Source organism: Paralichthys olivaceus, chromosome 7, assembly GCF_024713975.1.
Source record: "Paralichthys olivaceus isolate ysfri-2021 chromosome 7, ASM2471397v2, whole genome shotgun sequence".
Classification (NCBI taxonomy): Eukaryota; Metazoa; Chordata; class Actinopteri; order Pleuronectiformes; family Paralichthyidae; genus Paralichthys; species Paralichthys olivaceus.
This window is the reverse complement of record NC_091099.1, coordinates 810,001-825,000: the sequence shown is the minus strand read 5'-3', so window position 1 is coordinate 825,000 and position 15,000 is coordinate 810,001. Positions and strand designations below refer to the sequence as shown.

The window sequence follows — 15,000 nt, the reverse complement described above, 5'->3', positions numbered from 1 at the left end:
TATTAAAATCAGGCTCCACAGTTCGACGTCCTTAAAGATCGACTGCGTCTGTGTTTTGACACAGACTCAACCAGTGATGCTGCCAGTATTTATTTATTTATTTCAGACTTGGGTCCATTTCAGTTTAAAACTAAATGAACAAGATACAGAACAATATTCAGGGTTTCTGCAGAGTCTTGAAAACATCTTACTAGGTCTAAAATTCAATAATCAGAATTTCATTTATTTATTTAAAAAGTCTAAATATATTTAGGTAGAACTTCACTAAGTTATTGTTCATTGTCCTTTAATTCTTTATAAACTTTGTATAACGTCTGTGTTGTAGTTTCTTCTCAGTGATACAAATTAAAAAGCTGTAATAAAACTACAAACAGGACGAATGTGATGATAAACTCATCTTAGATTGAAGTTGATGTTGAGATGACTGAAAACTGCAGAACCCTTGAATGTCTCAGTTTCTACACGAGTCTTCACCGTTTATTAGCCACACATGTAACATGTACGTAAACACGTGTAGATAGTACCTTCAGTACATGACGTACTCGTAGAAACCCGTAGGTCCCAGGAGTGACACCCTCCACCCGTTCCTCCATCTGCCACCCCACCCGTCACCCACACCATGACCTCACTGCTGCACCCGGCCCACACCCACCGGCGGCCGCCTATATTTAACCCAGAACTGCAGTTTGCTGACTTCCCTTATAAAGATTCTTTTCTCCACCAACACCCAACGAACAAACCTGCTCGCGCTCCGGTTCTCTCTCTGTTGAAACTTTCCATCTTTAATCCTAATGTTCCGCTCACACCTGTGTTGCTCTTGGCGAAGGTTAAACTGCTCAGTCTGGTTGAGTCTGCTCGCTCTTCCTCTCTGTTAACACACACACACACACACACACACACACACACACACACACACACACACACACACACACACACACACACACTTGTTGACATAATGCATCCTCTTAAGAAACCTGTCATAACAACACGTCGATCAACAAGCTGTTAACTTTCTCACAGCTAATGAAGTCTTGACTTTTTTCTTGCTGTATCATCAAGTTTAGTGTGTGTGTGTGTGTGTGTGTGTGTGTGTGTGTGCGCGTGTGTGTGTGTTATATTTTTAGCAGCGAGTCGCAGCGTGACGTTTCTCATTGTGGTGTGTAACGTACCTAATCTGCCCTTTAGGCTTTGTACCACGGAAAGTTCATCGACACCGGCTTCACGCTGCCGTTCTATAAACGAATGTTGGATAAGAAACCAACTCTCAAAGACCTGGAGTCCATCGACCCTGAGTTCTATAACTCCATCATGTGGGTGAAGTAAGTACTGCACAGCAGGACTGGACATACGAGCTTATGTAGATTTCTGGTGCCTGAACGTGTGCGTTCCTGTGTCCAGAGAAAACAACCTGGAGGAGTGCGGTGTGGAGCTGTACTTCGCTCAGGACATGGAGATCCTCGGGAAAGTTTCCACTCACCAGCTGAAGGACGACGGAGAGAACGAGCTGGTCACGGAGGAAAACAAGGAGGAGTATATCAGGTACGTTAATCAGAGCCGTGTTCAAGAGACAGAGAGGCAACTTCATCAGAAATGAAACGGAGGAAAATAAAGATGGCGGCCACTCTCTCCCTCCCCTCAGCCTGCTGACAGACTGGAGGTTCACCCGCGGCGTGGAGGAGCAGACCAAAGCTTTCCTGGACGGCTTCAACGAGGTGGTTCCTCTCGAGTGGCTCCGCTACTTCGACGAGAAGGAGCTCGAGGTGAGATCAGATGTTTATGGGTCCCGCCCACACGGTGCACTCGCCCAAACTTATCAGAACACTTGAAGATACATCAGTGTTATAACCCTATCAATGTCCCATCTGCTAACATGGAGGAGATAGGGTTTATGACCTATACCGCAGCCTGCCACCAGGGGAGCGATTGAGGTGTTTTGGCTTCACTTAAGGGGTCGTGTCGGCCATCTTTAAATCCCGTGTAAAACCAGTTTGACTCACTGAACCTTGTGTGTGGTCGGTTGCAGCTGATGCTTTGTGGGATGCAGGAGATCGATTTGTCCGACTGGCAGAGGAACACCATCTACAGACATTACACCAAGAACAGCAAGCAGATCCACTGGTTCTGGCAGGTAGGGGGCGCTCTGTGGTTCTGAGGGCACACAGTGCAGGATGTGTGTTCAGTGTGAGAACTGAGTGTGGTGTTCCCGCAGGTGGTGAAGGACATGGACAACGAGAAGAGAATCCGTCTGCTTCAGTTCGTGACAGGAACCTGTCGGCTGCCTGTCGGAGGCTTCGCTGAGCTCATAGGTGACGACACACACACACGACTGCAGTCGCATCCATCTGATATACTGTTGTCGTTTAGTTCAACATTAAATCTCCAGTGATATTTGATGAGTGGACTTTTCTCTGCAGGAAGTAACGGTCCCCAGAAGTTCTGCATAGACAAGGTGGGGAAGGAGACTTGGCTTCCAAGAAGCCACACATGGTGAGCCGCTCCTGATGAAGGCCTGTGACTGGTTTCAAGGATCGATCACGAATGTAGCATCACGTTCATGTGTCACTGGAAGAATCTGTTTATTAAGAGTTTGTAGTTTTATTCATTTCAGGTCAAACATGCTTTGATTTTCTATACGACTTGTAACAGCGTTTTAAATCACTACTGCTTTTTAACAAACACCTTCCAAAGAACTTAAACACACAAACTAGCTTTTAGAGTGAAGTTAATTCAAACGTCCAGAATTTAAACAGAATCACAGTCACTTACAAAAACACCTGCTGATGTCAAACCAACGTACGTCAGAGGATCTGTGGTGATACTGAATCCACACAGACTAACGTGGTGTCTCCTCCTCACAGCTTCAACCGTCTGGACCTGCCTCCGTACAGGAGCCTGGAGCAGCTGCGGGAGAAACTCCTGTTCGCCATCGAGGAGACGGAGGGGTTCGGACAGGAGTGACGCAGGAAACTCACACGAGACGACTGAGAAGGAGCCGTCCAGTCAATGGGAGGATTTTTGTTCTTATAATTTGCATTTGTTTATCTGAGAAATCACTTGACATCTGTCGCCCCCTGGGGGAGAATCATGGGATGAAGACGGAGCTGATGATGGGGAACGTGGAGGAAAAGTGTGTGTGTGTGTGTGTGTGTGTGTGTGTGTGTGTGTGTGTGTGTGCGCTCACCTTAATGCCATTGTACATATGTGTGTGTGTGTGTGTGTGTTTCTGTATGTATGTGTGTGTGTGTGTGTGTGTGTGTGTGTGTGTGTGGGCACATACAGAGAATTATATTGGACGGAGTCTCACACATCATCTCTGCTTAGAAACGCAGCAGCGAGTTTTATTCTCAGCAGCTTCAGATGAAACATATCGACCAGAGAGAAATAAGTTTTTTAACATTTCAAATGACCGAGGCAGCGCACGAGACGAGCGTGCACGTGTGAGAGGAACCATTAAACAGACGAGACCTGATTTTATTTTTTATTTTCCTGTTCATTGTGAAATTAAGCAGTTTTCTCCTGTATATAACTAAAATAAATGAGATTTCAATCTTGAGTCATGTGGAAATGTTTTTTTTTTATCAGTTTATATATAAAGACACTGACTGTATATAAACATGATCACTGACTGTATATAAAGACGATCACTGACTGTATATGAAGATGATCACTGACTGTATATAAAGATGATCACTGACTGTATATAAAGACCATCACTGACTGTATATAAAGACCATCACTGACTGTATATGAAGATGATCACTGACTGTATATAAAGACACTGACTGTATATAAAGACCATCACTGACTGTATATAAAGATGATCACTGACTGTATATAAAGACCATCACTGACTGTATATAAAGACCATCACTGACTGTATATAAAGACCATCACTGACTGTATATAAAGACGATCACTGACTGTATATAAAGACCATCACTGACTGTATATAAAGACACTGACTGTATATAAAGACCATCACTGACTGTATATAAAGACGATCACTGACTGTATATAAAGACGATCACTGACTGTATATAAAGACCATCACTGACTGTATATAAAGATGATCACTGACTGTATATAAAGACCATCACTGACTGTATATAAAGACGATCACTGACTGTATATAAAGACCATCACTGACTGTATATAAAGATGATCACTGACTGTATATAAAGACCATCACTGACTGTATATAAAGATGATCACTGACTGTATATAAAGATGATCACTGACTGTATATAAAGACCATCACTGACTGTATATAAAGACGATCACTGACTGTATATAAAGACGATCACTGACTGTATATAAAGACCATCACTGACTGTATATAAAGACGATCACTGACTGTATATAAAGACGATCACTGACTGTATATAAAGACCATCACTGACTGTATATAAAGATGATCACTGACTGTATATAAAGACACTGACTGTAAAGACGATCACTATATATATATATATATATATATATATATACATAAATAGCTAGATATATATAGATATAATACATTATAATTATAGGTCAATTGAAAAAATATGAAAAATAAAGATTCTGTGTGTTAATGAATTAGCAGGGTGCAGTTTTCCTTCTTGTCCACTAGGAGGCGACGTGGAGCCGCATGTTCCTGATATGAACCAGCTGAGGACACGAGGAAGAGACCCGGAAGTTCCCGAGGACAGAAACAAACCGAGTTTTTATCTTTTTAAAAAGTTCGATGTTCGGTTTCATGGATGTTCGATGAAAGTTTTCTTCACAGCAGAAACACGGTTTAATGTTTCATCAACATGGCGGCTCCGCCTCTCGGTCACATTCTCACCGGAGACAAGTGGAGGAACTCTCCTCTCGTCCAGAGCCTGAAGGGTGATTGTTGTTATTATTATTATTATTATTATTATTATTATTATCATTATTATTATTATTATTCTTTAACCTGCAGCTCCTCCATTCAGGTCCACGTGTTAGATCGTCTGTGTTCATCACACCGTCTCTGTTTAAAGGTGCAGTGTGTAGAGTTTAGTGACATCTAGTGGTGAAGTGTCATGTTGCAGCTGAACACCCCTCCCCTCCCCCTCTCCTTCAGAACATGAAGAACCTGCGGCAGCTTCAGTTTTTATAAAAACTCAAACTAGTTTGTTCGGTCTGGACTAATGTAAACAACATGGAGGCCTCCGCAGAGAGGGTCCCCTCCATGTAAATACTTTATATTTAAATATAAAGTATTTGAATATAAAGTATTTGAATGTACAGTATTTGAATATACAGTATTTGAATATAAAGTATTTGAATATAAAGTATTTACATATAAAGTGTTTAAATATGAAGGATCTTTTCTGGGGTAAAGAAAAGAGACACTTCGATGTGTTTGTTGAGCTGTGAACTAAAGTATAACTCCGATCACATGAAGTAAATGATTTGTTTATAGCGTCGCCTCGTGTTTCAAACCTCTTTACTGAAGATCAGTTTGGGACGTCTGCACAAAAAGACATTCGTCAGTTTGTCGATGAGTTGATCAGAATTTGTTTCTGGTTTCTGGTTTTCTCAGTTTGTTGTGATGTTAAATTGAAATCTTTGTGTTTTTCACGACTGAAACAACAAGTTTTAAACACGAACGTCAACAACGTGAGTCATGAACAAACGACTCTCGCTGCAGGTGGAGGCGTGAAAATCCTCTTCGAGACTGAGCTCGGCGTCACAGATTTCTATCTTCCCGACAAAAGCTGCATCCTGTACGTGTCCGAGTGCGACGTCGTAGCCGGAAACAGCTACAAGAGGAAACTGGTTCGGTACAGAAATGTGAGTTCGATGAGGGAGACGTTGGTCTGAGCTTTGCTGAAAGCTTCTTTTGGTTGTATCATCCTCCTCCCTGTTTTCAGACCAGCAGCCGTTTCCAGGAGCTGGTGTTGGTGGAGAAGACCCGACTGAGCGAGCAGTACTTCTCTGCTGTGCAGAAGTTTGTGGTGTTGGACCTCGGCCTGACTCTGCTGCCGGTCAGCGGGCAGACGGAGGCCTCGCAGTTCATCGCTCAGATCGTAGACAACATTATTTATTATTTAAGAAACAGAAAATACTGAAATAATAATAACTCCTATTTTTCTAACCTTTACCTGATTTGTGCTCTGATCGTCTCCAGGTCCACGGAGGCGGCAGAGACAACCCCTTCAGGAGGTCCAGTTTGTCCCGGCCGTTGGACCCAGCGGTCCTGGCTGTGGTCCAGCAGGTCCCTGGGGTGGGTCGGGTCAAAGCTCTGGCTCTGCTGCAGCACTTCTCCAGCATTCAGCGGCTCTGCAGTGCCGGCCCTGCAGAGCTGGAGCCCGTGGTGGGTCAGGCAGCTGCTCAGCAAATCCACAGCTTCTTCCACAAAGACACTGCTGCTGGAACGTGAGGCCGGTCCACAGGCCCGACTCTGGGTCGCCGTCGAACCAGGTTCAGGGACCATTTGTGTTCACGACAGAGACTTTCCTCCTGGCTGATGTCAGGAGGGAAACATTTCAGCCACCGATATCTATTGACTGATTCCTACGATGTCGTTATCAAACCCTCTTGACAAAGAAATGTCATGAGGATCATTTCCACAACAAATAAATATGTTGTTTAGCATCAATTGGTCTTTTTTTTTTTTTTAATCTTCCTTTTGTTACGTTTTGTTTTTTGTGATGATTTTTTGAACCAGACACACGAGAATCTTAACAAATCAGCAGAGGACAGTTTCCACAGATTGTTATTCTGCAAACTAATAATGTTCTTTTCACGATTGACGTGGATCTTTGTCCTGTGAACAAACATTTCTGTGAGAGAAAACATGACCGTTGCCTCAGTCATGAGTGGAGATCAGACTTTATCTTCCCATTTTAAACAACAGGAACTAGAATCTCACTCCATAGTTTTCTAAACCTGCCCGAGGTTTTTCATCAGGATCCATGAGTTGTTCTCTGCTCACCTCAACAGGTCGAAGCACCGAGTTCGGTTCTGGAGGTTAAAATCATTTTTTTCTGTTGTGTCTCTCTACGATACTTTTAAAGTCTCGATAAAATAGAATCTGACAGATGTTAGTTGAATCCATAGAAAAAGGCAGTTTTATTTATGAGGCACAAAGAAAATTAAAGTCAGAAATCAGAGTTTAAACCATTTTCAAGCAAAATAAAAGATTAAAAAAGAAAAACATGTCCAGAGGAAAGTTTAACAATAAAATAGAACTGGTTGGTAACTGTCTTCTAGTTGGTCTGGTCCAAAGTCAGTGATAGAGACGCTCCTGCATTAACACTGAGGAGGCTGCACCTCCTCCTCCTCCTGGTGTCCCTGAACGCATCACCGGCTCCTCTCTGTTTAACATTCTGCGCTGAGCAGCCGCAGCTTGTTGCGCATGCGCAGCCCATTCACAGTGCATGAATACGCAGAGGAGAGGACAGGAGCGTCCTGGGACCCGGGAGGACTCGCACACTCTGGACTGGACCGACCGGACCCGGGCAGGCGGACATGGATGGACACAGCAGCGGCGGGGGCGCACGGCCGCGCAGCTCCGTGACGCACGGAGGCCAGAAGGAGGAGGAGATCCCGGACAGAGTGACCCTGAAGAAGGAGATCGGGCTCCTGAGCGCCTGCACCATCATCATAGGTGAGGCTGAAATCCACGTCTCACTCTGGACCTGTTGTTCGGCTCAGCTCGGTCCTGCACGACTCAACAAGTGTCCAGTTGTGTCCGTGTTGGACTGAGGCTGAGCAGGTCCAGGAGCTGCAGCTCAGGCAGAAGAACATTGTCTCCTGGAGCAGAACAAACTCCTCAGATCAGCAAACAGGAGCAGGATGCAGCAGGAGGCCTGAGGGAGGAGGGCTGCAGCACTCTGCTCCTATTAATGTGAACACCAGCTGCATGGTCCCTCATTACATCATGAATCCACTGAAACCATCAGCTGATGCTTCAGAAGAAAAAGTTTGAGCTTCAGAGTGAAACTAGGATTTCACTGAACTTCATCTTTATTATTCGTGAGTTTTATGGATCAAGCGTTGGGGAAAATACACATAACCAGTTTGAGGATACTGTAATATCTGATAAACACTGTGTGTGTTAATTCACTCACATTCATACAGAGCATCTAACATCCAACTGCTGATCTGGTTAGAGGACGACCCGCTCCCACCCCTGAGCCACAGCACTGATATATATATATATATATATATATATTGTGCTGTGTCCATCTCACCCAGAACGTGACTGAGCGGTGAACAAGCAGCAGAGAATCTCGTTCTGGACGTTGGAATCTCAGATATTTGTTGAAGTCACGTCTGTGACGTGTGGAACAACAGAGCTAATCATGTGAGGTCGTCTGTGAACTTAAAGAAACAGAAAATATAAAATAAGTTCAGGGGAAAGAACTGGTTTTATTGTATTTCACGATAATTACTCAGCTGCTGCATCTGTAGAGAACTTTACACTCGTCTGTGTCACTGACCTTCTAATATGACGGGTTCATATTCACGCCACTGCTGATTGGACGACACGTCGGACACACCCACCGAACCAGAGGAATCCGGCCTCAGTGACACAGAGTCGTTCAACACAGAAACAACCTTCACGTTAAATTTCTCTGTTGAGTCAAAGTTTCAGCTTCATTTATCTTTGAAGCGTGAATCTGAGGTTGAGTCACGTGACCACAGACGAGTTGACAGGAGGCGGAGTCAGAGTATTTCATGGACGTAGTTTCGAGAGCTGCTTTATTTTATTTATCTTTATTTGTTGGTTGTCGGTGGGAGGCGGAGTCAGTGAGTTAAAGGTGAAGATGACATCAATCTGTTTATATCTCTGGTGTGTAATGAGGGAAACAGCCTCATGATGGCGCTCGTGTGACGACAGTGTCAGAGCAGCCAAGGAGCCGCAGTGATGTTGGCAGCAGACGGATCCTCGACCTTCTGATCCGACCGGGTCACAAACTACTGCTGGTTCCTCCTGAAGACGAGGAGGGACGGAGAGAACGGAGAGAACGGAGAGAACAGAGACAACAGAGAGAGAAACAAGAGAAACAAGAGAAACAAGAGAACGGAGAGAGAATGGAGAGAAACGAGAGAGAACAGAGAGAGAATGGAGAGAACAGAGAGAAACAAGAGAACGGAGAGAGAAACAAGAGAGAACGGAGAGAACAGAGAGAGAAACAAGAGAGAATGGAGAGAACAGAGAGAAACAAGAGAGAACGGAGAGAGCAGAGAGAGAAACAAGAGAAACAAGAGAACGGAGAGAGAATGGAGAGAAACAGAATGGAGGGAACGGAGAGAGAAACAAGAGAAACAAGAGAGAACGGAGAGAACAGAGAAAGAAACGAGAGAGAATGGAGAGAACAGAGAGAGAAACAAGAGAGAAATGAGAGAACAGAGAGAGAAACGAGAGAAACAAGAGAACGGAGAGAGAATGGAGAGAAACAGAATGGAGGGAACGGAGAGAGAAACAAGAGAAACAAGAGAGAACGGAGAGAACAGAGAAAGAAACGAGAGAGAATGGAGAGAACAGAGAGAGAAACAAGAGAGAAACGAGAGAACAGAGAGAGAAACGAGAGAAACAAGAGAAACGAGAGAGAACGGAGAGAAACAGAATGGAGGGAAAGGAGAGAGAAACGAGACAAACAAGAGAATGGAGAGAACAGAGATAAATGAGAGAACGTAGAGAAACTAGAAATGAGAGAATGGAGAGAATAGAAAAAAACGAGAACGGAGAGAATCAAGAGAACAGAACCACTGAGAGCAGTGTATGTCTCAGGGCCGCTGCAACAGGGTGACTGAAGGGGAACCTGAGCTGAGAGCCCCCCCCCCCACGTCGTGATCTCTACTAATCGTGACGTTTATATTATTATATATAATATAAATATATAATATATATATATAATATATATAATAATATATATATTATATATTTATATAAAAGACGTAGAGACGCTATGTTTAGTTAAAAAACACCTCGATGTGTTCAGGGTCTCGTTGACACCGACACCACGCTCAGAACCCTCGACACTGACGTCGTGTGTGATGGTTTTATCTCTGAGATTCGTGGGTTTGGTTTGAGGAATGCTGGCGTTTCGTTTCCTCAGTTTCTTTGGCGGACGCTCGCTCTGGTTTGAAGTTGGGGCCCCCCAGGTCCCTCTTTGCCCTGGGCCCTCAGATTCCCATGAAGCGCTCCTGGTGAGTGGAGCGAAGTAAAACCAGTGAATTCTCTGGAGCTCCACTTCTCCTTGTGTCACTGCTCCGGAGCAGCAGGAGCAGCAGGAGCAGCCGGATGTGGAGAAGGTGAGTCGGTCACCTCCCACCTCTGCAGCCGGGCCTGGATAATTTATGTCTGGTTATGTAACGGCCGTCTGTGCCACTTGGCTGCCTCCTGCCGTGCTACTGGTAGCGCTGCGGTCTGAATGTGTGGCTCTGCTGGTCCTCCTCGCTGCATACTGAGGCTCCGGCAGGAGCGATTGTCCCGGGCCTGAGTGATGGCCTTTACCTCCTTCTCTAACTCACTCTGCTGAGGAGCGCTTTGTCTTTTAATGCCTCTGTATAAACTCGGAGGGGAACAGTCGGGATTGTGGGACTGGAGTTGCTCAAGAGTCTCACACGGGTCACTGGTGGTTTCGGGGGGGGGGGGGCATGTTCTGGGTCACATGTGAGGAGCATGTGTGACAGGCTCTGTCAACATGTGTCTGCACATCCTGCTTTAAAGCTGCAAATCTTAAGTCATGTAATAATAATAATAATAATAAACGAGACAGTAAATCATATGAATCTAATGAATTCTTCTAAACAAACCTCGTTAAAAGCAGAATGGTCAGTCGTGTAATTGTTGTGTACTTTCATCAGAAACATCTGCAGGTGGAACGTTCATTTCTTTTTGTGACGACCTCAGGAAACATCATCGGCTCGGGGATCTTCATCTCTCCGAAGGGCGTCCTGGAGCACTCGGGCTCGGTGGGCCTGGCGTTGGTGGTGTGGTTACTGGGAGGATGCATCGCCGCCCTGGGCTCGTTGTGCTACGCGGAACTCGGCGTCACCATCCCCAAATCCGGAGGCGACTACTCTTACGTCACGGAGATATTCGGTGGTCTGATGGGGTGAGAAGTTTAAAAGACTTTCTGGGAGTTTTCAGTCTCACGTGGGGATTTTCTCTTTACATCCTTCGTTCATCAGCTTCATCGCTGGTCGCTGCAGCCAATCACAGCTGACGTTGAGTCCAGTACATTTACTTTACTGTACTTTTTAGATACATATCAGTACTTTCAACTGTACTACATCTTACAACGCATCGATTTACATGTTGTGTTTATATATTTAAAACTAATCAATCGGACAGGTAACATTAGGCCCCGCCTCCTGCACCTTCACAAAACTATAATACTTCAAATCGGAAATATTTTCTATATTTCTAAATATTCAACACTAAAAAGGCAACAAGTCAAGATACAAAATAACAATGATTTATTAAAACTAGGCTATTTAAAGGGTTAAATGGAAAAGATTTGTAGTATTAAATATGTACGTATATATATATATATATATTTAACACCAAAGTTTTAAAGTTAATTTAAATGATTTTGGAATGAAAAGAAGAAGAAGATCATTTTAACAGTAAAAGTTAAATAAAACCATATTCAGGTTTAAAGCTTTGAGAATAATGTCATGTGATTGTTTCTTTATCTGTTTGTGTGACACTGAATTAAATAACGTCCGGTTTCCTCGTCCAGGTTCCTGCTGCTGTGGAGCGCCGTCCTCATCATGTACCCGACCACGCTGGCCGTCATCGCCCTCACCTTCTCCAGCTACGTCCTGCAGCCGGTCTTCCCAGAGTGTGTTCCTCCGTACATGGCGACGCGGATGCTCTCGGCCACCTGTCTCCGTGAGTGACTCCTGGATTGATTCATGTCTCAGAGGGTCTGTGTGTCGTGTTGAAAGTCCGTCTCAGCGTCACTGCTCCTCCAGCCGTGGCGGAGCAGGGAACACGTTGTCTTGCGGCTCCGATCCTGATCTCGTCTCCCTGGTCGCTCCTGGTCTGAGAGAAGTAGCGTCTCCTCGTGTGCATCACAGTCCAGCGTTGGTCTGTTTGAGGAGAAGTGGTCACGTGTAAAGTTTGCGGCCGCTGAGGACGGACGAGAGGTTTGGAAAAGAAAACCGAAAAACCAAATGTAATTTGAAAATGGATTATTCTGAAATGATAAACTCACAAAAGAGTAAAATAACAATAAACTAGCGTAAAAATGAAATAACACAAATTCAAATTCAAACATAGTAAAATTCATGATAACTTTATTTTTATAAAACCTTTTAAAGAAAACAAGGAAACAAAACATCGAAGAAAATTTATAAAAAGCAGCAGTTAAAATAAAACATCATTTCAAAATAAGGGCAAAAGAATAAAAGTGTCACAAGTAACAAGAGGTTCTCCTACATCTCCCATGATGCACCACTCCTCCACACCTGCCTCCAATCCGAGGTCCCCCTGATGACATCACTGTGACATCACTGTGACATCAGGTGAATTTAACCACGGCTGAGAACGTTCACCGTGATGATTAAAATCTGGTGGAATTCTTCTTTAAATCGTTCTGCATGAGTTTCCCTGCGTCCGCTGTGGTGAGGGGATGGGGGGGGGGGGGGGGGGGCACTGGCAGCAGCCGGTTGCCATGGGAGGCAGGAATGTGGGAAAAGGGCGAGCGAGGGAGGGCATGATTGTTTCACCTCGTCCATCATTGTCACCGGCTTTGCCCCGCTCGCTCTCATGGTGGCCCCGCTCCCCGGCACAAAGACGAACTGTCAGTCCCACAAAACAAAACACTTCCGTTGCGAAGGCCGAACAAAATGTGCCCCCCCCCCCCCCCACCCCACCCCCCCTGCTTTCCAGAGGAGGCCGGGCACGACTCACGTTTTAACATCCAGCTCTGAAAACAAGTGTGAACGGTGGCGTCAGAGAAGAGGAATCGCACGCTGAGGTCCCGGGACGTCGTTCACTCACTGCTGCCACAAAGAGCGTCGGTGGCAGCGCTCGGTTCAGGTGCTCCGAGGCGAGACATCGAGCAATTAGGCAGCGAGACAGGTCCACAAAGACCAAAGTGATGTCAGCTCAGCGCCGCACAACCCTGAGCTCCAGTCTTCTGGCTCTGACTCCTCCTGTTTCACAGTGAACACAAACATCTGAATGTTGGAGGAGCTTCCACTTCCAGCAGGTTTCACACTGATCAGCTCACGAGGATCTTCTGTCGGCTCCTCCCCCTCCACACAGTTCTGCTCTCGGCCCTTTGAAAGAGATTTTTAATTCCACTGGGACGAACGTGTTTGAATAAATTCTTGAATAATGAGATGAGGTTTGTCAATTGTCTGCTCTTGTGACTGTGTGTTGCTGGATGTGTGTCAGTGCTGCTGACCTGGGTGAACTGCTCCAGCGTTCGCATGGCCACCAGGATCCAGGACATCTTCACCGTGGGGAAGCTCATGGCTCTGGGGCTCATCATTGTGGTCGGCCTGGTCCAGATCTACAACGGTAACTCACAGCCGGCGGCCTCCAGCTTCACCGCTTCCTTAAGTTCACAATCTGAACCGTGTGATTTCTGCTCCAGGGAACTACGAGGCTCTGACGCCTCAGGTGGCCTTCTCCATGGACAGGACGCCATCGGTGGGGCAGATCGCTCTGGCCTTCCTTCAGGCCTCCTTCGCCTTCAGCGGCTGGAACTTCCTCAACTACGTCACAGAGGAGGTGGTTGAACCCAGACGGTAAAACATTGACGCTTCCTTTGCTCAGCCTCCATCTTGACGCTTTTTTTCTGTGTGTGTTGAATATGTTGTCTTCAGCTGGTTCACAGTCACTTTTCTTTTGAGTGACTTCCTGTGAGGTTGTGTGTGATAATATCAATAAAACTCTAAAAAACAACACAAGCACTGTAGTTTAACAGTTTCTTTCTATTTTCAAACTTTATTTGGAAGAATTCTGCTTCACGATCAGTCACATTTCTGAACGAGGATTTTATTTATTATATATTTAAGTCTCATGTTCAGTTTGTCTCATCTGCCCTGGTGGCCTAAATGAGTATTACAACAACAAACCTGTTCACAAATGACAAAGACAAAAGTAATTGACTCAATCAACACACACACACACACACACACACACACACACACACACACACACACACACACTACACTGTATTCTGAGCTTATCTGATTTTTTAGATTTTTAGATGAAATCTAAAGTTTCCCTCTTTTTCATTTGTTGTGTTTTCTTCTCTCATGCATGTTTGATTGATTTTCTTTTCTCCGTGTCAACTGTGCATGGTGTGTGTGTGTGTGTGTGTGTGTGTGTGCATGTGTGTGTGTGTGTGTGTGTGGGGGGGTCCTCGGTTCAGGAATCTACCTCGTGCCATCTACATTTCCATTCCATTGGTGACCATTGTGTACACGCTCACCAACATCGCCTACTTCTCCTCCATGTCGCCCGAGGAGCTGCTGTCGTCCAATGCCGTGGCCGTAGTGAGTAACGAGGCCGAACCAGAGTCACACTCATTCGTCCCGTTTTCAAGAATCAGTTTCAAGATCAGGAACAAACGACTGAGAAGAAACAGACCGAACACAAACAGTAGAGTTCAGCAGAGTGACTGAGAGTAAAGATGGACCACATGACCTCTGCATGGCCCCCTGGTGTCTGGCTGCAGTATAGGTCACTACCCCTGCCCCCTCCATGTTAGCAGATGGGACATGGGCCAAACTAAAAAAATCAAAGTAGACGTTAAGTGTTTGTCTCATTTTCAGCCGTTCTTAAATCTCTGTGTTGTTTTAACGTTCAGACGTTCGGGGAGAAGCTTCTGGGAACGTTCTCCGTCATCATGCCCATCTCCGTCGCCCTGTCCACCTTCGGAGGAATCAACGGTTACCTGTTCACGTCGTCCAGGTGAGCCCCGCCTCCTGCCCCGCCTCCTGCCCCGCCTCCTGCCTCATCATGCTGTCGCTGACACTCCGGTGGCTGCTTCTGTCCACAGGTTGTGT

General features: G+C 45.3%; 3 protein-coding genes across 11 annotated transcripts in view; all 3 read left to right on the top strand.

Annotated features, from left to right (window-relative positions):
- The window catches only part of wwp2 (WW domain containing E3 ubiquitin protein ligase 2), a 36,226-nt gene extending 32,673 nt beyond the window's left edge, over nt 1–3,553 (top strand). For all 9 annotated transcript variants that reach the window (XM_069529154.1, XM_069529152.1, XM_069529153.1 and 6 more), the window contains 7 exons: nt 1,186–1,319; nt 1,399–1,539; nt 1,640–1,760; nt 2,024–2,128; nt 2,210–2,306; nt 2,415–2,487; nt 2,859–3,553. In XM_069529154.1, coding sequence (XP_069385255.1) covers nt 1,186–1,319; nt 1,399–1,539; nt 1,640–1,760; nt 2,024–2,128; nt 2,210–2,306; nt 2,415–2,487; nt 2,859–2,958 — 771 coding nt within the window. In that variant the 3' untranslated portion in view covers nt 2,959–3,553. The remainder of the gene's footprint in view (nt 1–1,185; nt 1,320–1,398; nt 1,540–1,639; nt 1,761–2,023; nt 2,129–2,209; nt 2,307–2,414; nt 2,488–2,858) is intronic.
- Nucleotides 3,554–4,626: 1,073 nt separating this feature from the next.
- faap24 (FA core complex associated protein 24) lies at nt 4,627–6,613 on the top strand. Its single transcript, XM_069529167.1, has 4 exons — nt 4,627–4,872; nt 5,663–5,805; nt 5,886–6,041; nt 6,143–6,613. Exons 1-4 carry the CDS (start codon nt 4,797–4,799, stop codon nt 6,392–6,394), a joined length of 627 nt encoding a protein of 208 aa, XP_069385268.1. The 5' UTR covers nt 4,627–4,796; the 3' UTR covers nt 6,395–6,613.
- A 751-nt stretch (nt 6,614–7,364) lies between these two features.
- Nucleotides 7,365–15,000, top strand: part of slc7a10b (solute carrier family 7 member 10b) — a 10,688-nt gene continuing 3,052 nt past the window's right edge. The window contains exons 1-8 of the mRNA XM_069529161.1: nt 7,365–7,624; nt 10,880–11,084; nt 11,715–11,866; nt 13,379–13,504; nt 13,581–13,734; nt 14,364–14,487; nt 14,802–14,905; nt 14,994–15,000. The exon at nt 14,994–15,000 is cut by the window's right edge and continues 90 nt beyond it. Of these exons, the coding sequence (XP_069385262.1) occupies nt 7,486–7,624; nt 10,880–11,084; nt 11,715–11,866; nt 13,379–13,504; nt 13,581–13,734; nt 14,364–14,487; nt 14,802–14,905; nt 14,994–15,000 (1,011 nt within the window). The 5' untranslated portion in view covers nt 7,365–7,485. The remainder of the gene's footprint in view (nt 7,625–10,879; nt 11,085–11,714; nt 11,867–13,378; nt 13,505–13,580; nt 13,735–14,363; nt 14,488–14,801; nt 14,906–14,993) is intronic.

Excerpts from the sequence above, each read along its gene's own strand:
- faap24 (XM_069529167.1), top strand. The coding sequence starts at position 4,797 with ATGGCGGCTCCGCCTCTCGGTCACATTCTCACCGGAGACAAGTGGAGG. Across the intron at positions 5,806-5,885 it reads AACTGGTTCGGTACAGAAAT|ACCAGCAGCCGTTTCCAGGA; the intron begins GTGAGTTCGATG and ends CCCTGTTTTCAG. Across the intron at positions 6,042-6,142 it reads CGCAGTTCATCGCTCAGATC|GTCCACGGAGGCGGCAGAGA; the intron begins GTAGACAACATT and ends GATCGTCTCCAG.